Here is a 20,732-nt window from a genome sequence, read left to right as displayed (position 1 = left end):
TTGGCAGATGCTCTTATCCAGAACGACGTACAGTTTATTAGACTAAGCAGGAGACAATCCTCCCCTGGAGCAATGCAGGGTTAAGGGCCTTGCTCAAGGGCCCAATGGCTGTGTGGCTCTTATTGTACCTAGACCGGGGATCAAACCACCAACCTTGTGGGTCCCAGTCACGTACCTTAACCACTATGCTACATTCCAAGTTATTGTACAAGTTATCCCCAATGCTTGTACAATGGCTCTGATCGGTCTCCCCTCTTTGCTAAGCTTCAAAATGGCTTGTTTTTCTCCCAAAGACAGCTCTCTGGTCTTCATGTTTGTTTATCTTTTCTAACACAAATGCAGTCTACACAGGCAAAACCCAAGGCTAAAACCAAGAGTAGACATAGAGAACTATGTATTGTTTAACCAATCAATCTAACAGGACACGTCGGGGTAACAAGGAACACCTGTCAGTCACATGTTCCAATACATTTGCTCACCTAAATACTGGGTGGTCTGGATACAAAAGGTGATCGAGAACTTAAAACTTTGCAAATCTAGATAAAAATACCAGGAAATAAAAGCTGAAATTTGCATCTGTCATGTCTTTTGACTTCAAACTCAATTGTCTTCAGTGTATAGCAAAAACAAAGGAATTGACCTTGCTGTTCCAATACTTTTGCAGGGGACTGTACCACTGTTGTAACTAGGGATGTGTATCGTTAGGATTTTATTGATACCGATACCAATACCAATACCAATACTCCTTATCGGTGCCGGTATTTATCGATACTCTTATCGATACCACGGCGTGTAATTTAGTGTATAAAATAAAGACGTTACAAGATGGTAAAAGATTCAATCGTTTTTTATTACCACAAGGGGGGTAAGACCAACAACATCATTAAACAACTTACAGCACCTGCCTTTTAAGCCCTTAGCAAGTCAACATGTGCAGTGCGAGGTATGTCAAAAAAATTAGCAGGCAGCTCCATACAGCCTTAAAGGTAACTGTCAATGTGATAATGCTTCAAAAGAACAGAAGCTTAACTTAAAATTACAAATGCTTCTCAGAATAGATGAAATAAATAAAAAAACCTAGGGAGATGACCAAAGCCCTTGCCTACATGTTCAACCCAACAGACACATACATGTAAACAGAACAGTGTAGGGGAGGCGCTTCTCCTGACACATTTAGCCCTAACAGTTTTTGTTAAGGAAAAGCAACATATTTACTTTCTCTGGCAGCAGCCGAGATCGCTCTGGACAGAGTGATGTCACGCTATACACTTGGATTAAAATGGCGCTGCGCATGTTTTAAAAAAGGGTAATTTAATTACTTATTATTTTTAATCCAGCTTTACTGGCAGTCTTGATGAAGAAGCACTGTCGGAGTCTGCCTGCACGGAGGAGGGCACGGTGTTGTTAGCGTCTGCCGGGTTGCTAACTTTAGATGCGTTGTTTAGGCAGTCAAACATGCCGCATTCCTTCAGCTTTATGCTATGGGTAGACTGCAAGTGTTTCATGATGTTGCTGGTGTTACCCCCCTTTGACGCAACAACTTTGATGAAGTGAGCCCATACCTTGGAGCACTTGGCTCTTACGGCCGACATTGACTACTAGAGAAAACAATGGGGCGCTGCGTCATAACCTGTCGACGGCGGCAGTGTCATAATTACGCGACGGTTAGGTAGACTCTTAAAAAATACCGAAAACAGTATCGTTTGTCCAGAATCTTTAGCGGTACTATGGTACCGACCAACCAAAATTACCGGCTCTCTGTACACATTCCTAGTTGTAACACGTGGTTATTTGCGTTACCGTCATCTTCCTGTAAGCTTCAAACAGTCATGCCCTTCTCCTCTGACCTCCCTCATTAACAATGCAAAAACAATATTTTTAGTTTTTCGCACCATTCTCTGCAAACTCTAGAGACTGCTGTACAAGAAAATCCCAGGAGATCAGCTGTTTGAAATACTCAAGCCACCCTATCTGGCAGCAACAATCATTCCACGGTCAAAGTCACTTAGATCACATTTCTTCCGCATTCTAACATTTGGTCTCAACAACAGCTGAACCTCTTGACCACATCTGCATGCTTTTAAGCATTTAGTCGCTGCCACAAGATTCGATATTTGCATTAACAAGTTGGTGTACAGGCCTACCTAATAAATTGCACACTGAGTGTAGTGAAATATGTTCTGCATGTAAATGGATGCAAAAAATAAAATAAAAACAGGTGAAAACATTCTGAAATATAGCCAACCATCGTTACTGACTTTTGCAGATTAGCTACCGACTTAGCTAGACCTACATTATACTCTTAAGAGTTAGATGGGGTCACAGGTAATGTTACTGGTATATTTCTGTGGTTGGGACAGTGCAGAATGCAGACAGTTTGGTTGTGTAGTTTTTTTTAAATAATATCACAAATCTGTGCGTAAAATAAATGGTTAGCACTCTAGTGAAATTGTAGGTTAACTACAGTGCTACCATGTAGACCTTTAAATTTTTAACTTGCATTGGTCAATTTGTTTAAGCATATTCAGGTCCATCTCAAAAAAACTGAATATAGTGTAAAAGTTAATTTTTTTCTGTAATTGAATTCAAAAAGTGAAACTTTCATATATTCTCGATTCATTACACAAAGTGAAATATTTCAAGCCATTTTTTGTTTTAATCTTGATGATTACAGCTTACAGCTCATGAAAAAAAAGTATAATACTTTTCAGAAGGTCGACATTTGTGTATGTTAATTTATGTGCTCAATACTTGGCCGGGGCTCCTTTTGCAGAAATTACTGCATCAATGCGGCATGGCATGGAGGCAATCAGCCTGTGGCACAGCTGAGGTGTTATGGGAGCCCAGGTTGCTTTGATAGCGGCCTTGAGCTCGTCTGTATTGTTGGGTCTGGTGTCTTATCTTATACAGGGCGGCCTGCAGCGTAGTGGTTAAGGTAAAGGACTGGGACACGCATGGTTGGTGGTTCTAATCCCGGTGTAGCCACAATAGGATCCGCAAAGCCGTTGGGCCCTTGAGCAAGGCCCTTAACCCTGCATTGCTCCAGGGGAGCAATGCAGGTCTCATCAACTGTACGTCGCTCTGGATAAGAGCGTCTGCCAAATGCCAATAATGAAATAATGAAATCTTCCTCCTGACAATACCCCGTTCAGGTCAGGCGAGTTGGCTGGCCAATCAAGCACAGTAATACCAGTTACGAGTAGTTTTGGCCCTGTGGGCAGATGCCAAGTCCTGCTAGAAAAGGAAATCAGCATCTCCATAAAGCTTGTCAGCAGACAGAAACATGAAGTGCTCTAAAATCTCCTGGTAGACGGCTGCATTGACTTGATAAAACACAGTGGACCAACACCAGCAGATGACATGGCACCCCAAATCATCACTGACTGTGGAAAGTTCACACTGCGTGCCTCTCCACTCTTCCTCCAGACCCTGGGACCTTGATTTCCAAATGAAATGCTAAATTTACTTTTATCTGAAACGAAGACTTTGGACCACTGAGCAACGGCCCAGTTCTTTTTCTCCTTAGCCCAGGTAAGACGCTTCTGACGTTGTCTCTGGTTCAGGAGTGGCTTGACACTAGGAATGCGACACTTGTAGCCCATTTCCTGGACACGTCTGTGTGTGGTGGCTCTTGAGGCACTGACTCCAGTCTGAGTCCACTCCTTGCGAAGCTCCCCCAAGTTCTTGAATCGGCTTTGCTTGACAATCCTCTCAAGGCTGCAGTCATCCCTGTTGCTTGTGCATGTTTTCCTACCACACTTTTCCCTTCCAGTCAACTTTCATGAATATGCTTTGATACAGCACTCTGCGAACTGCCAACCCTTTTAGCAATGACCTTCTGTGGCTTACCCTGGAGGGTGTCAATGAGTGTCTTGTGGACACCTGTCAAGTCAGCAGTCTTCCTCGTGATTGCCCGACCAAGTGTTGATTGCATAAATTAACATACTTTTGAGAAGGTAGACATTTCTGTATTATATTATTATATTTTGATAGGTCTTAAGTAATATTCAAATATTTTGAGATACTGGATTTTTGTTTTTTCTATTTGTTGCAGTTGTAATGTTTTAGCTCACTCAATTAAATTCCATGCCCTGGTGGCAATAATGTATTTAATCTTGAATCTTGACCTTTTTCATCCAGCGTACTCAATTTACATAAGCAGAAGTAAGCTTGTTATCTGTTTCGCTCTGAAGTCCTTGTCACAAACTTTTGCTCAGCCCGAGGTAATCTATGGGACAACCTATCTGATGAAGGATGCATCGATGATGCCATCAAATTTAACCAACACATTTTTGATGACTTCAGTTTGGAACATGCATATGAACCCTCCACACTACTCCACACATCCATCCTCTACCCACCACTACACACACAAAAACACACAAATGCTACTTACACCACGCCAGGGACAGATCTGTAAACAAAAATACATTTTATTCAAGAGAATTACTACATGCTTACTATAATAGCTTCCAATATAATATTTATCATGATGTTGTCGTAAAATTTCTTATTGCATGAAAAATCCCGACTGAATTCTGGACAGATCAAAGTGAATCAATTTTGTCACAGCACTTTCAACACAGGCAATGCTGGAGGCGCTGTCTTCTTACCAGGAATAGTGCCTGAAAGTGTAGAAATATGTTTCCCCAATGGTACAATTATATGGAGAAATGCTGTTCCAAAATTATTAGAACACTTGGCATATTTAAGAGGTTTCAGTTGTTTAATTGGCCATTAAAATACCCATAAAACAAATGAACTATCTACAAAGTCATCATTATGCTCTATAAACCATAGAATAGAGCCATCATAAGGAGAACAAGCTAGGCCTATTTCACTGTCAATGTCACACAATCATGTTCCTTCACAGAAGAAGCCAAATTACCTGTGTAATCATTGTCAGGTGTGATCATGGTTAAATTGATGGTGATGCAAGAGTCTTAGGACACAGCTGTGTGATTCTTTTGAATGTACAAGGCCTATCCTGCTCATTAAGTGATTGGTAACATCAGGGTTTTGTCACTGAGGCCACACCACCAATTGGTATAAATTCAAAGCCTCTAGAAGTAGTCTTGAAGCACATGTGGCTCTTTGAACATGGCTAAGGTGAAGAAGGAGCTAACGAGTGAGCAACAGGTTTGAATAAAGGCCCTTTTTGATGCTGGCTGGAGTTACCGCCGCATAGCCAAGGACTTGAGATGCAGTCCAAGCACTGTAAAGTACACTTTAGACCGCCATGATGCCACCAATTCACACCAGAACCGAAAGGGGAGAGGTAGAAAAAAGAAACTTTCAGACAGACAAGTGAAGCATCTCAAAATTCTCAGTTTTAAGGACCGAAGAAAGACCTCACGAGAACTGCGTGACGAGATCAACACCACAATGACTAATGCAACAGTGTCTTCAAGAACTGTGCGTTGGAAACTGGGAGAAGAAGGACTTGTTGGCAGAATAGCAGCAAAGAAACCATTACTGAGAGAGAAAAATATAGTGAAACGCCAGAAATTTGCAAAAGAACACAAGAAATGGACAAAGGAAGATTGGTATAAAGTGTTGTGGACTGATGAGTCCAAGTTTGAACAGTTTGGCAACAAGCGAAGAGTATATGTTCGACGGAGGGAGGGGGGGGGGGGGAGATATAAAAATGAGTGTCTCTTGCCAACAGTTAAACATGGAGGGGGTAGTATTATGGTGTGGGGTGCCATTTCAGCCTCAGGAACAGGTGACTTAGTGAAAATTGATGGCATCAAGGATAACAAAGTATACCACAACATTCTGGTGAGGCACGGAGTACCATCTGGGAGTCATCATATTGGGCCTTTTTTGAGTTCAAACAAAAAAATGTAAAAGGTCTTCACAAATGTCCATGTGCACTATTATTCAACCCCCAACGGCAGTACTTCGTGAAGCATCATTCAGCCTTTATGACCTCTAATAACTGTTTCTGGTAAGTGCTGACAAGCTTCTGACACCTCTATATTGGAATCTTGGAACTATTTTGGCCTATTCATGTGCATTTTGGTCAAGAGTGGAGTGCGCCGTGGAGTCCGGCCATGAAGTCTTTGATTGTTTAAATGTTGTTCTTATGGTTGCCACAGACACATTTGTCAGGTCATCATGTAGGTGTTTTGCAGGAAGGGGTTTTTCTTAGTTGTCCAGATCAGATGGCTTAGGCCTCTTGATGAAATGTTGGCCTTTCTCCCACAGCCAGGCAGGTTTGCTGTGGTGTCATAAGTTTAGAACTTAGAACTGTCTGATGCTGCAAATAGTGTCTCTTGGAATGTTCAATGTTTGGTAACACTTCTTATACCCAATGCCTTTCGAGTGCAATTAAATGATTTCTTCTCTCAGACCTCCTTAGTCTTTATCATGGTTGCAACTGACCATGAACACATTCATGTGTTTATGTGTGCATTACATCTGAAGCAAACTAACGGTTGTTACAGAGTTCCCAAAGGCTTAATTATGTTGGAACTCAACTTTGGGCCATACAGACTAGCAGGAGGTTTTTAAAACAGCAATATTATATAGGGGTAGAATAATTGTGACTTGGCCGTATTAACAAAATATCCTGTTACACTTTCCTTGTACATTTCATGTATCACTCAACTGATAAAGAGGTAATTGAAAGCAAAATCTAGCTCTTCAGAAAAGTTATAAATCCTTACAGACTCTGGGGGATTGAATATTACCGATTGCAACTGTGTGTGTGTGTATACTATACTAAGTCCCAGGCACTTAACTTCACGTTCACATGTAAAAATATAGTCTTGCACGTTTTGCTGTGATCTACCATATCTAGTCAATCCAATGGAAATGTTATGTTCCTCTAGAGCATAAAATTGGGCGTTATTTAAAATGAGCGCTGAACTGCAGAATTCCGCGGAGAGTCATTCTTCCACAGAACTGTTTGAACAGTTTCACTCCATATACTATACTGTAGTCTACTACAAGCAGTCATGCCTGGAAGGCAGTGGCTTTTCGAACTTGAGAACTAACAGGGGCAGATTAGCAAACAAACTGTCTACATTAAACATAGCTTGCTATTGATCTAGCCTACTGTATACCTAATAATTTGTAAGCACTTAAAGGATAGCCTATTGCCAAATGCAATTAAATCCACAAGCCTCTGTCAATACATTTTAGCTTACTGATAACGTAGACTCACTGTGTTCCGAACACCAAGTAAGCTCACGATGTTCCATACAATGAAAATCTCATGACAAATAAATAACAAATTACTTCCAGATCATCTTTGGTTTTTGTGTGTAATTTGGTATGAGACATACGCGATGTGTCTCAGTATACAGTGAGAAGGTAATGGTGTTCACCTGTGACAGTTTGGTGGGGAAGCTCTTGTTAACGAGACTACTAACCAGGCAGGCATTCACTCAGTGAGCACTTTATTAGGTATTTATTAGACTTCTTTTTTTAGGTCTTCTGCTGCTGTAGTCTATCCACTTAGGGGTTTGACACGTTGTGTGTTCAGAGAGGTTCCTCTGCATACCACTGTTGTAATGCTTGCTTATTTGCGTTATTGTCACCTTCTTCAACCAGTCCAGCCCTGCTCCTCTCTCATTCAAATTTTAGATTACCGCGGTGGTATATTATTAATAATAATAATAATAAAAAAATAAAAAAATAAATTTATATAGTGCTTTTCTCATACTCAAAGCACAGAAATACTGACAATAATTGAATTGTATTTTCAAACTTTATTTTGGGCATCTTAAAGGTACAATAGGTAAGATTTTTGTGTTAAAACATTGTTACAAGACCATTGTAAATCCCTTTCTAGCACTGAAAAAGGCTCACTGACATGTTGACTCACCCTCTGCCTGTGTTTATAGTCCTTAAATTTGGATTTCAAAATATACAGTTGAGGGACTGACCCTCTGTATCAAAAGATGGTATCGTTGTACAATGATTCAAGCTCATTGCTTTAAAATTAGTTCTAAATGCCACAGCCAATGCCGTGGGGGGATTCAACATCAGCGTGTTCACAGAGAAGGGGGAGGGATAAACAGTTTGAGGGTTTTTGTTGCTGCAATTCCTCTCTTGACCGTTAAAAGTCAGAAATTACCTATTGTACCTTTAAATAGTTCCATTTAAATTTCAACATTGTAAGGCAGATAATTGCCTAACAAGCAAATTAAGGATTTACATTTACATTGACCAGTGTTTCCCCAACCAATTTATTTGCCACTGACCCTGCAAACCAACCTCACGTCCCACCCGGAGGGAAAGGCAGCACTGATATTACTTATTTTACTGTTTCCGCCTCTAGCCAAAGATGGCATACTTTCTGTTTCGCTACCTGAAGTTAAGGACTGATCCCGGATCAACACCATGGAAGTGTCTTAAAGGAAGCTCTACGATGCTGAAAAGACAGCTGATCCAACCTCATGTATGTCAACCTCATAATTGTTATCGTCAAATCAATGACATGAACTTCACTAGCCGGGAGGGGGACTTTATTTATATTTCAATTTTACTCACAATTTAACCATTGTCCACGTTTTAAAGCCAGAAGCAAGAATTACGAGCAGCGGGTCAAACTCATAGCAGAGTATTTGACTGCGGTCCCGTCAGATGCACAACATGCCAAGAACAAATAAATAACCAGTCATCAAATTCACAGCATTTGGTCCACTCCTGTTTGTGCGGTACATCGACAAATTTGTTTTAAAGGTAGGTAATGGTAGCCTACAAACACAAACAATGGGCCTAAATTCTGCACTTCAAGATAACAGTGAGCTGAATGTTAAGGAATGAACTCCCCAGACTGTTACTTTTTTGGGCCATCTATTATTTGAATAAGACATGGTTTAGTCACAGTAATATTTAAATTAAGCGATCAGAACTTGCTTAATATGTGGAACAAAAAGAAACTTGAGACTCTGTTCATAAAAGCTGGCAGGAAGGTAACAGTAACGCAATAACCACACATTACAGCAGTGGTATGCGGAAGAGCATCTCTGAACACACAACATGTCAAACCTTTAAGTGGATAGGCTACAGCAGCAAAAGATAAGATGAAATAAGTCCAATAAATACCTAATAAAGTGCTCACTGGGTGTATATAAGAACATATAAAAACATACAAAACAGGGAAATCTCATTTTTATAAAATATCAACATTTTTACTTGGTTTCCTTCGTTACTCTGAACTAGCCTCTTTTATATTATTGATTTCAATTATATTGCATCGTATCATCGTATCCTCTTGTGGAGCAGTATAATTGGCTCGCTGCTCCAGGGGGAGGGACTTGGCAGGGTTAGTAGATCGCCGCACAAAATTCAAATTGTGTCCGGGATTCTATTTGAAGCCGGGGCTCGGATAATAGCCGGGGGCGTGGTCGATTCGGACAAATAAAGGCCGGCCCCCAAATACAAGCCGGGGTAATATTGCCTACCAGTAGGGCTATCAGTCCATGAGCACTAGAAGACATTGTTTCGATTTAACTCAATTAAATAAAAGAGCTCTTCTTAATATTTTATATTGTTGGTTGGTTTAATACTGTTGCCAATGAAAAGTCGTTGTCCTACACCATGGGTCTCCAACACGTTGCTCTCAAGCTACCAGTCGGCTTGCCGCCCCCTTCTGAGTACCTTGCCAAAGGCTGAAGCAGTATACATTTAAACACAATTGTTGCCGCGAGGCATTCCAGCCTACGAATTTAATAAAAAGTCAATCAAATTAAATCATTAAATCAAAGTAAATCAAATTAAAAATTAACTCAATTGGCCACGCAATAAGGTTTCCATGTATTTACAGCACAGCGCACATTCAATGAATGAATGAAAGACGGGTGGAAATCCCGACACTCTTCGGCTACATAAAACTTAACAGTGAACCATCAAATACCCCCCAGATTTCAGTGCCCATCAGTCCCAACAATTGAATGAAACAGTCCAAAAGTAAATTAAATCCCAAACCAAAACGAAAATCTTTTGATAGCCTCCCAGTATGCTGCTCCAAACGAAACGCATGTCTCACAATAAAACACACTTTAGGAAAAAAAGATCCTTAACTTGCTGTTATCTACGCTAATTTGTTATTGTTCATGAAGGCGTGGCTGGCAAGTTGGTATTTTATGAAGATGCATCCGTTTTGGCTTTCATTAATGGTTTAGCTACTGAAGTTGCGTTTCTGGAAGTGTTACAGGAAGTGTTGAACAGTGTTGGCCCACTTTAAGTGTATCCTTTTACTTTATTTCTAAGAATAAAATTCTACAACAGAAGCCTAATAAGAAATAAAGGCCTGCCTCGAAACAATGTGATAATTTAACAATTTCCATTACAGTTAAATTGGCCATGTTTGGGGGGGGGGTGTTTTTTTTTTGCATGACCCCCCTGGGTATGCCATATCTATGCATATATTAGCTGGTATTATATTTCCTCAAGTCAGAGGTTGAGCCACTCGGAATATATATTTACTTTAAGAAATATACATTCACCAAGCACTTTATTAGGAACATTTATACTTTATCATACCTACTTATTCATGCGATTATCTAATCAGCCAATTGTGTGGCAGCAGTGCAATGCATTCAATCATGTTCACATCAACCATCAGAATGGGGAAAATAATTATCTAAGTCACTTTGACCATGAAATGATTGTTGTTGGTAGGTGGTTTGAATATCTCAGAAACTACTGATCTCCTGACATTTTCACACACACTCTTGCGTTTGCAAAGAATGGTGCAAAAAAATGAAAAGAATCCAGTGAGGAGCAGCTCTGCAGACAGAAACGCTTTGTTAATGAGAGACATCAGAAGAGAATGGCAGAAGAGCATCTCTGAACACACAGTGCATCATAACTCTAAGTGGATAGGCTACAGCAGTAGAAGTCTCATAAATACATAATAAAGCGCTCAGTAAGTGTATATACATATTTTTCCTGGAGCAGGAAGAAAGAACCTATTGAATAAGTAGGTGGTAGCCTATAGCTCTGAAGTGTGCTCAAGCAAAGTGATGCTGAGACATAGAGTCAAGTCAGAGGTTCAGCCACTCAGGTTTTAAGTTAACTTTTTAAACATATTTTTCCTCACTTAGCTTGCTAAGACTAATAGTCATTTTCATTTATGTGTCAGGCAGTTGTTGAGTCTATTTAAATTATGCATGTGTTGGTATATAGTTGTTGAGTTGGTATCTAGAATTTATATATAATTGTATTCCCTAATTTTCCCTCTCTTTTTTCCTTTACTCTGCTTTCAGCCTGATTTCACTGCTATCTCCTCTCAGAGTAATACATTCTTACACTGGAACATTGAGAATGAGATCTAAGCCATTAACACACAGTCTCCCCTCTTAGGGTCTCCATGAGTCTCACCCCATGCTGTCATTCCCCTACAACATAAGTGTAATAGTACTGGTCTACTTATTAACACTTTTTTGTCACCTCATCTCCCCTACCGCGCAAATCCTCCTCGTAGAAGCAAACCCTGCCTCATATCAGTACTCCTTCAAGACAGTGACTCTTAAGGTTAACACACCATAAAGAACTGGCATTCTACCTATCTTCATAGATCAGCAGTGCATTTGTTTTGCAAAATAAGACGAAATTACAGTGGCCTCCTGCTCCTCTCGCAGTGGACAGCGGACGAAATTGTGCACCTTTGGAAGACGTTGATCACGTGATTTTCCATTATCGGTGAATAACATGGTCATGAGAATATGATTGCACGTGCAAAAATTAATAAAAAACCTTTTTTTCGAATACAAGCCTGCCCCAAATAAAGGCCTGTGCTTTGTGCAGCCTAAGTAAATAAAAGACCCCGGCCACAATTTGAGGATTTACGGTAGACGGGGTACAATTGGCTACCAAATTGGGAGGAAAAGAAAAAGGGAAAAAAAGCAGAAAAAAAAAAACCGCTGGGTTATTGTTGGCTTTGATACACTTCATCACTTATTAGCTAACAGAAACAATTTAACAATGTGATAATTTAACAATTACAGTTAATTACAATTAATAAAAAACCTTTTTTACTTTGTCATTATTGGGTATTGTGTGTAGATTGCTGAGGGAAAAAAAAGGATTGAATCAATTTTGGAATAAAGCTGTAACATAACAAAATGTGGAAAAAGTGAAGGAGTGAATACTTTCCGTAGGCACTGTATACTCTTGATTCTAGGCTTTTGATTGCCTCATGGAGTCGATTATTGGAATTTGTCAACACGAGGCCCAGAGTTCCGTCAATGCGTCAAAAACGTGCATCAAAACTGTTTCTGAGGAAATAAGCTCACACAGCTTGTGACATTACAACTTTTGAATAGCTGAAGTTGTTGCTACTCGAAGAGCATTGCACATTTAAAACGAGCAAAAGTTTTCCTTGTTAAGAGAGGCAACCCTGGTGGCTGACGAGTTCGTATTGACGCATAAAAGCGTTTTTTCACCTGTGTGGTGTGGTGATGATATTCAAAGTGTCTCTGTACAAGATGCAACAGTGGCAACAAACCCATCAAGTGTTTCAAACGAGACTTGTGAATAGTTTTATTGTCATGAAATCGGATACTTAATTGCTGCATTTCCAGCTTTGAGGCGTAAAAAAACAAATGAAAATCTTTAACGGTTATTAGAAGTGTTGGTCTAATGAACACTGTGAATGCACATATCAATAACATGTGTTCTTCCTCCGAAGATTGCACCTTTTAGCCATTTATCTCTAAAGGCACGGTTTCATTTTCTGTTTGCACGTTAAGAGATACGGGAGCTGTTCAGTCTGTCATTTTGGGAAGTGTAATACTTCTTTCGGTGCAGTCAAGTTGTGGTGCTGATGTGTTGATGCAAAGTGTCAGTGGTGATGTGGTTGCACAACATGTATTTGAAATCTGACTTGGTTTCTGGAAATGTGAAAGTTTGTGTTTGTTCGCAGTTGCCGGTTAAAGGAATCTCTTTTATTCCCGGGAATGATTAAGCAGGAGGAAAAGTGTTCGCCCTACCAGAGATCAAAGAGAAACGTAAAACTAATCTTGTCCAGACATTTCCCTCCTGTGGAAACAACTTTTATGCAGTTTCATGAGGTTTATTGCACCAAGTGTTAAGTGGTTGAACACCATTTTCTGCAACCCAAGTTCATCTCCATTCATTTTTCACTCCCCTCTCAATTAGGCGTGTGTCTTCCTGAGTTTGAATGAACTTTGCTTCCATGTTTCAGTGGATACTTTGAATTTCGTACAGAGCACGAACACGAACACGGTGACTGACGAACTGACAGTAGCTCCCAACTCATTTGGTGAACTCACACACCATTGGTAATTGAAGAATAAATCACTGAACGTGATTACATAGGACGCATCCAGAACAAAAACAAAAAGACAGATGGGATCGCGTTATGACAATTATGTTTCAAGAGCTTGGGTTGTGTGTTACAAAAGAAGAAACTGATGTATAAGATGGCATTAAATTCCTCCTGTAAATTCTATACGAGGGGAAAGTAGAAAAGTTATGTATTATCTTGACTTGGCCAGGGACTGGTTGTTGTATTCTCCTTTATTTTATTTTATAAGAATATTATTTTGTGGAAAAAACAGGCAAACACCGAAAATCTGGCACCGTGCCTGAGAACTTTAAGCCCTGATTGATGCTACTGCCAGGAAGAAGAGGGTGTACTACGCCTTCTATTCAAGCCATGACTATCCAGACTCTTGTACAATGGACTGCTTTTTTTCAAAGTTGCTATAATTGAGTAAACTGTGTCAAAAAAAAGAAAAGAAGCAATGTTACTGTCCCAGTGCGGGAAGTTGATGATCATTGTCATTAAACTGCAAAAGTGAATCTTTCTTGTGATTTATTTTCCCCTCACAACTTTCCAGCGGAAACAAAAGTCGTTATTGGCTCATTACTATATTTGATGTGCACCTGTTAAGCTCGGTCTTGTTCTCCAGATGCAAGCTCATGACACAAGTCATGTACATTGATAAAGAATGATACATCATGCCTATAAAAATTTTGAAATGAATGAAATACTTATTATATAGCTTTAAAGGGATAACTGATTATGTCATGAAGACATGGATTTTCATAATGACACATCTATTTTGATGTCCTGTCATAAATGAATGGCCCATCCCATACATACATTCTTCTTTAGAAATTCAGAAAACTAGTAGGTTAGGCATGTGAGCAGTTCGTGCAGAAGTCCATCAACATTAGAGAAAGACATCATGACTACTTTGTAAGAAAGCTCAGTAAGGCTGAATCTACCAAAATATTATAAATGTATTTACTTTATGCTGCTGGAGTAATGTGCTATCCTGTTAATAGTCTATAAATTAGGTCACATATTATTGGTGATGGTCTATGGGGCATTAACCCAGCCTTGGATTCATTAATGAGACAACGATAATACATTTTTGTATAGAACGTGTCATACAACACTCGCATCACAAGGTATACATCAGAAATCACTTCGTTTTGTTCATAGGAGAACTAGATCTACACTTTTTTTTATATTCGTTTGTTTGTCTAAACGGAGTTTGAATGGAGCGGTTGTTTGCTATTGCACAGGTTCTGATACGTACTGTTTCGATATGCACAGGAAAAATTATTCTGATGAGCCTAGGTTTCAATCGCAGACCTTCTACTCCAGGGGTCGGCAACCCTGGTCCTGGAGAGCCACAGGGTGTGCTGGCTTTCGTTGTTACTTGGCATTAATTGATCAATGACAGGGGTTGATTACACAGTTAACTCACCTCACCTGGTTTCTTGGGTCTGAATCGGTTGCTTATTTTAAGGTGGAGACGAAAGCCAGCGCACCCTGCGGCTCTCCCCAGGGTTTCCGACCCCTGCTCTACTCTATGGTTTCGATATTGACAAACTGTGCTGAGACGCCTACTATCAGAAGGGTGCTTTGGATTGGATAGCATATGTGTAACTGACCGAAATGTCGACCGATGAAAACATGCTGTCGAAACCCCATTTTGTTATCGAAACGCCCTTTGCTGTTGAAACGCCCTTACCACAGTCTGCAGATTGTTACTTTAGGACCGCTTGAATCGAAAGTGCAACGACGAAAACGTAGATATTCGCTTTCAGTCACATCTGTCCAGAATGTAAACAAGTCAGGATTTTTCACGTTAAAACATTTTATGACAACGTTAACAAATATGTTATTATTGACTTATTTAGCGGTCAAGCAAACTCACCCAAGCTGAGCACTGTACACATTATGATCCAAAACACCATGGTCTGTGTCGAAAGAGTGAGAATAGGAATATAACTTAACTGACACATCTAGCCACATTTGCACTCAGCTCCTCTTTAAAGTGAAGGTGTACAAGAATGAAGGATAGAGCACAACTATAGCTAACGTAGCTAGCTAACGTTAATACAACTGCAACTGTCTGAATACTGGAGGTAATTTACTAATGTTAAAATACGAACAGTAGCTAATGTTAACTAACTCATATAAATGAAACGCGTCTTTAAATGCATCTGCTAATTATAGCTTAGCTAGGTTATGCTACATATCAAAATACTTAAAGTTTCCATTTAGAAGAAACGTTTAACTGCTATGGCAGATTCACTGTCCTGTCACCATCTGTTACTTAAGTTTAAGCTAACAGCTAATTTATCTCTAGGCACGTCTCTTTCCTCGATAAACCAAAGCAGCAAAATTATTTGCATCCATATTAATTCGGGAGCTAACACTGTTAAATTAGCTAGTCAATATGTAAAGGCAACTAATGTTAGCTCACCGGCTTTACTCAATAAGGTAAGGAAACGGGCAGAAACGTGCAAAAAGATACACCTCACTCGCTCACACAGATGCGCCAATGTGTCGCTTGTCCCATATTGCTAACTTACCTTGGTAACGTTAAGTCGCCGGGCGAGGAAATGACAGGCTGCTCTGTTAGCTTAGCTAACGGGTTAACTGTGTTAGCTAGTAGCGAAGTTGTTTATGTTAGGACTAGGAATGCTAGCTAGTTCATTCAAAATGGCGGTTTGTGATAACTTACTCACAGCTTCTCTTGCATGCCGTAATACGATATCCCTGACTGTTAGCTGTGTTCAATGTTTTCAAAGCATTACGACGAACAAAGCAAACCCCGCCCTGTGTCAGGCGCGGCTGAGACACGCCCCACAACGCGTTCAGACCGATTCGAGGAATTTGAGGAAGGTGACGCAGAATGCAATTGGAAGCAATTGAAGGGCTGAACGACCGAGCCATGGGCTGGTGTTGAACTGAAAGTACAGTGCAGTTGAGCCGTAAGACGTAACGTTAATACCATCAGCAGGGAGCGCATGTACATTCCGCGGACCAGCTGAATAGTTAGGATATCACAGATAATATATAGCTAAATCATGTTGTCTTTTAATTTTCTGTAATAGCTGTGTTATGCAATAAAAGCTGTAATGTTTGTATTAGAGTTTTTTATTGTTTATTATCGTTATTTATTCATCATCATGCATCCCTGGTTATTGTTTCCCATTACAGTTTCTCATTCATGATCCCTGTTATGTCTGCGTCTGAATGTTAACCAGCCGAGTCACTCCCCCGTCTGCGTGTCCCACTATTCGGGTGTTTACGGTAGTTTTCGGAATTTCAACATTCCTTCCAATCTCGCAGTTCTTACATTACATTACATTACATCACATTAATGGCATTTGGCAGACGCTCTTATCCAGAGCGACATACAACAAAGTGCATACCTATAACCAGGGATAAGTGCCCTGAAAGACCCTAGAGGGAAGTACAATTTCACTGCTACCTGCACAACAAAGACAAGGACCAGGGCCTATTTTAATCTTTTTTTTCCCTTTTTTTTAAACGAACAAATAAACAAACAAACAACAAAGCAAAAGTGACCAAACTTAACTATCCAAACACTGCTTACCTAGCCAACTAAAAATACTGATACACAAAGTAAATCACAAAGACAACAATTAAGGTTCATAGGGAGGTAGGGAGGGACGGGGAGAGGTGCTGCTTGAAGAGGTGCATCTTCAGTTTGCGCTTGAAGGTGGGGAGAGATTCTACAGTTCTGACCTCAACGGGGAGTACGTTCCACCACCGTGGAGCCAGAACAGACAGTAGTCGTGAGCGTGAGGTGGAGGTTTGGAGAGGGGGGGGTGCCAAGCGGCCTGTGGAGGCTGAACAAAGAGGTCTGGCAGGGGTGTAGGGTCTGATTATTTTTTGTAGGTAAGCTGGGGAAGACCCCTTAACTGCTTGGAAGGCTAGCACCAATGTTTTGAATTTGATGCGAGCCATGACAGGCAGCCAGTGGAGGGAAGTAAGCGGGGGTGACGTGTGAGTATTTGGGAAGGTTGAAGACCAGACGAGCTGCTGCATTCTGGATAAGTTGGAGGGGTCTGATGGCGGACGCTGGGAGACCAGCCAAGAGGGAATTGCAGTAGTCCAGGCTGGACAGAACCATCGCTTGGACCAGGAGCTGGGTCGAGTAGGGGGTGAGAAAGGGGCTGATTCTCCATATGTTGTATAAGAAGAACCTGCATGACCGGGTCACCACCGCAATGTTCTCGGAAAGGGACAGTCTGCTGTCCATCACCACGCCGAGGTTCCTTACACTGGGTGATGGCGTGAGTGTGGTATCTCCGAGGGAAATGGAGAGATCCAGATCGGGAGAGGTATTAGCAGGAATGAATATCATTTCAGTGGGCCTAGGACTGAGCCCTGGGGAACTCCTGTGGCAAGGGGCCGAGGTGTTGATACCGTACCAGCGCAGGCAACCTGGAAGGAACGACCAGAGAGGTAGGACTCAATCCAGTCCAGGGCTGTGCCACAGATGCCCGTTGCTGACAGGGCGGACAGGAGGATGGAGTGATCCACAGTGTTGAAGGCAGCAGAGAGATCTAGAAGAATCTAGATTTATTTCCTGCTTCTCTCCGTAGTTAAATGTTGTAAAGCACTATTCTTACTAACTACTACTAATCTAGATACTGTACAGTACTAATCCGATTAATACATTTACTGTCTGTCTAACTAACAGTCACTTTTATTGGGTAGTTTAGAACAAATTCACTAACGCAATCTCTTAGGTTTCCGCACTGTTCTATAACTCCGCCTCCCTATGCTATCCCTGATTACTCGGTTTGTTTCAGCAAAGTGTTCGCACCTGGCTCTATCACTATGTCTTCAATCTATACAAATGTCTACTCCCTAATCCGGAGCTATATGTTTTACATGTTTGTTAACGTGCATCCAGTCCGCATTTTCGTCTCCCCCCAGTTATGGTGTTATTACCCTATTATGTTTCCCCACCTGTTGTCTATTTGTTTAGCCCACCTTCTCCCCAGCCCCACCTAGATTTTCATCTTCCCTCATGTATTTAAACCTCAGTCTCCACTTCATCCCTTGTCAGAACGTTGATCATTGATAGTGCTGAGATTTTGTATGCCTATTTCTGATATCCTGTGGTCTGCGTGGTTCTAAGTGCCGTACGTAACAAAAAGCAATGAAGTAACTGCCATAGCTGTATAAAAGAGTGTGCTAAAGCTTCCAGGTAGATGACGTACAGGAGAGATGCTAGAGGGCACCCCTGCCTGACGCCAGACCTGACTGCGAACAGGGCAGAGGGTTGCCGATTGACAACCACTCTGCCCGTTATCTCTTGTCCAGCGCTGGAGGGGGCCAGGAAAGTTCTCTCCAGCACTCTCTCCAAGCACACATGACTCACCTGGTCAAATGCCTTCTCCTGATCTAGGCTGAGAAGGCACACGGGGGACCTCCGCTCCCCGGAGTGGATAATTAAATCCCTCACAGGTTGTCACTTATGGACCTCCCCTGCACACTGCAGGTCTGGTCCGGTCCGATCACCGATGTTATCAGGCCTTGGAACCTCCTCATCAGCGCCTTCGCCATGATCTTATAATCAACTGAGAGGAGGTTGATCGGCCGCCAGTCGCGGAGGTATTCTAAACAAAGCCATGAAATAGTTGAAAAATGTAAAAGCAAGTACTACCTTTAACTTTGCTTCGTGGAATGTTACGAATGGCTCATGTAAGCAGTTATGGTCTTTTTTATGTTTTCATTACACAAGTCATATCAACTCACACTGTGTTTAAAGTGTCTTCTATGACGACGTAATGTGTCCGAATATCCATCTTCCTTTTTACTGGTACACTAAGGCCACCTTATGTACACCAAATTATAGTATACGTGTTGTGGCACCTCGGGGTGAGTCCTCAGGTGCAGTGGGTGGGCACAGCTGAAAACCATACACGGGAGTCAGCAATTCTCAGAAAAAAGGATTTTTATTTTTTTATTTTTTGGTCTTTTTTTTGGGGGGGGGGGGGGGGGGGGGTATTGGTGATAGCGCCCCGATGCAAGATGTCGATGCTTTTGTGAATATGTAGTGCTTCATATGTAATATCTCGATTATTGATATACATTGAACCACAATATAGGCTACATCTAGCTAGCTTGATAGAAAGATCCCTTGCTAGCTAGGAATAAAAAACAGCTATGGCTTATCTTCCTTGTTAGCGAGCGATCTATCCATCTGGCTGTCTCGCTAGCTAGATATTTCTTATTTTGCTAGTTAGGGAGCTAACTTAAATTCATCTACCTATGTCATGCTTATCTACTTCTCTACATATGTTTATTGGCGAATGGTTTGCTGTCCGTTTTACTAACTAGCTTGCGGTACTGATATTAGTCCACCGAGAGATTGCTATTGCTATCTTAAACTGTAGGGAAATTGGCAATTTATATCGTTTCGCTAACTTACATACACCAGACTAAACGAATGCTTATTGACAGAGTAATGACTAAGCGCATGTCATTCACAAAAACACACGCTAGCCAATTGACGCTACTGTACGCATCAGGGGAATGTATTGATTATTGCATCATAGCAACCAGCATATAAAGCTTGGCAACCACGCTGTCGACTTGATGTGACTTACGCATGAGGGGAACGTAACTGGAAACTGGAAACGTGACCCCGGAGGGGATAAGTTTTGTAAGGGGGTTAGATTTTGTTGTGACAGATCCTCTGGCTGCAGGTAAATTCTGCTTGGTAGCCGTGGGGATCCGTGGATAGCTAAGCTTAACTTCGCTTAAAGGGAGAATAGGTAAGATTTTTGTGTTAAAACATTGTTACAAGACCATTGTAAATCCCTTCTTATCATTGAAAAAGGCTCACTGACTCATCCTCTGCCTGTGTTTACCCATAAATTTGGGTTTTAAAATATGCAGTTGACAGGCTGGCACTCTGTACCAAAACATAGTATAGCTGTACAATAATTCAAGCTCATTTGGTTGAAAATTGGTTCTAATTGTCACAGCCAATGGCGTTTCAACGTCAGCGCATTCACAGAGAAGGGGTTAAACCATAGACATATATGTCTATGGGTTAAACCGTGTTGTAGTTTGAGCGTGTTTGTTGCTGCAATTCCTCTCTTGACCGTTAGAAGTCTGAAATTACCTTTTGTACCTTTAACTTTTCCCATTCATTCTCAACGGTAGTTTTTAACACAACGGATGTAATATATTATTGGCCACATGTTGATATCCTGACGCTATTCCTACCTTGAATTAATGACGTCATCGATACATTGTCATTCCATGGGTGCCGATGCACATTTCGTTATCTATATCATTATTTTACTACTAACGGGTTTCTATATGATATTGATGTTGTTGAGCTGTTCCCACAATATTTTCAGAAAAATGGCCTGTAATCAGTTACTGTAATGTATTATTATTTTGAATGTCCCAATTGTTTGGTTTTTTTCGCATTTTTAAGTGGGAAAATTAC

General features: G+C 40.9%; 1 protein-coding gene across 3 annotated transcripts in view; it reads right to left on the bottom strand.

Moving 5' to 3' along the window:
• The window catches only part of LOC133134786 (uncharacterized), an 89,517-nt gene extending 73,437 nt beyond the window's left edge, over nt 1-16,080 (bottom strand). The window contains exons 1-3 of one of the 3 annotated variants that reach the window (XM_061251182.1): nt 15,817-16,080; nt 15,156-15,198; nt 4,397-4,414 (exon numbers count right to left, since the gene is read on the bottom strand). In XM_061251182.1, the coding sequence (XP_061107166.1) occupies nt 4,397-4,414; nt 15,156-15,195 (58 nt within the window). In that variant the 5' untranslated portion in view covers nt 15,196-15,198; nt 15,817-16,080. The remainder of the gene's footprint in view (nt 1-4,396; nt 4,415-15,155; nt 15,199-15,816) is intronic. The other 2 variants (XM_061251183.1, XM_061251184.1) reach the window with 2 other exon arrangements.
• Nucleotides 16,081-20,732: the final 4,652 nt, after the last annotated feature.

Source organism: Conger conger, chromosome 8 (genome assembly GCF_963514075.1).
Source record: "Conger conger chromosome 8, fConCon1.1, whole genome shotgun sequence".
NCBI lineage: Eukaryota > Metazoa > Chordata > Actinopteri > Anguilliformes > Congridae > Conger > Conger conger.
Note: the sequence above shows the minus strand (reverse complement) of the source record. Positions and strands in the feature narration are given on the sequence as shown.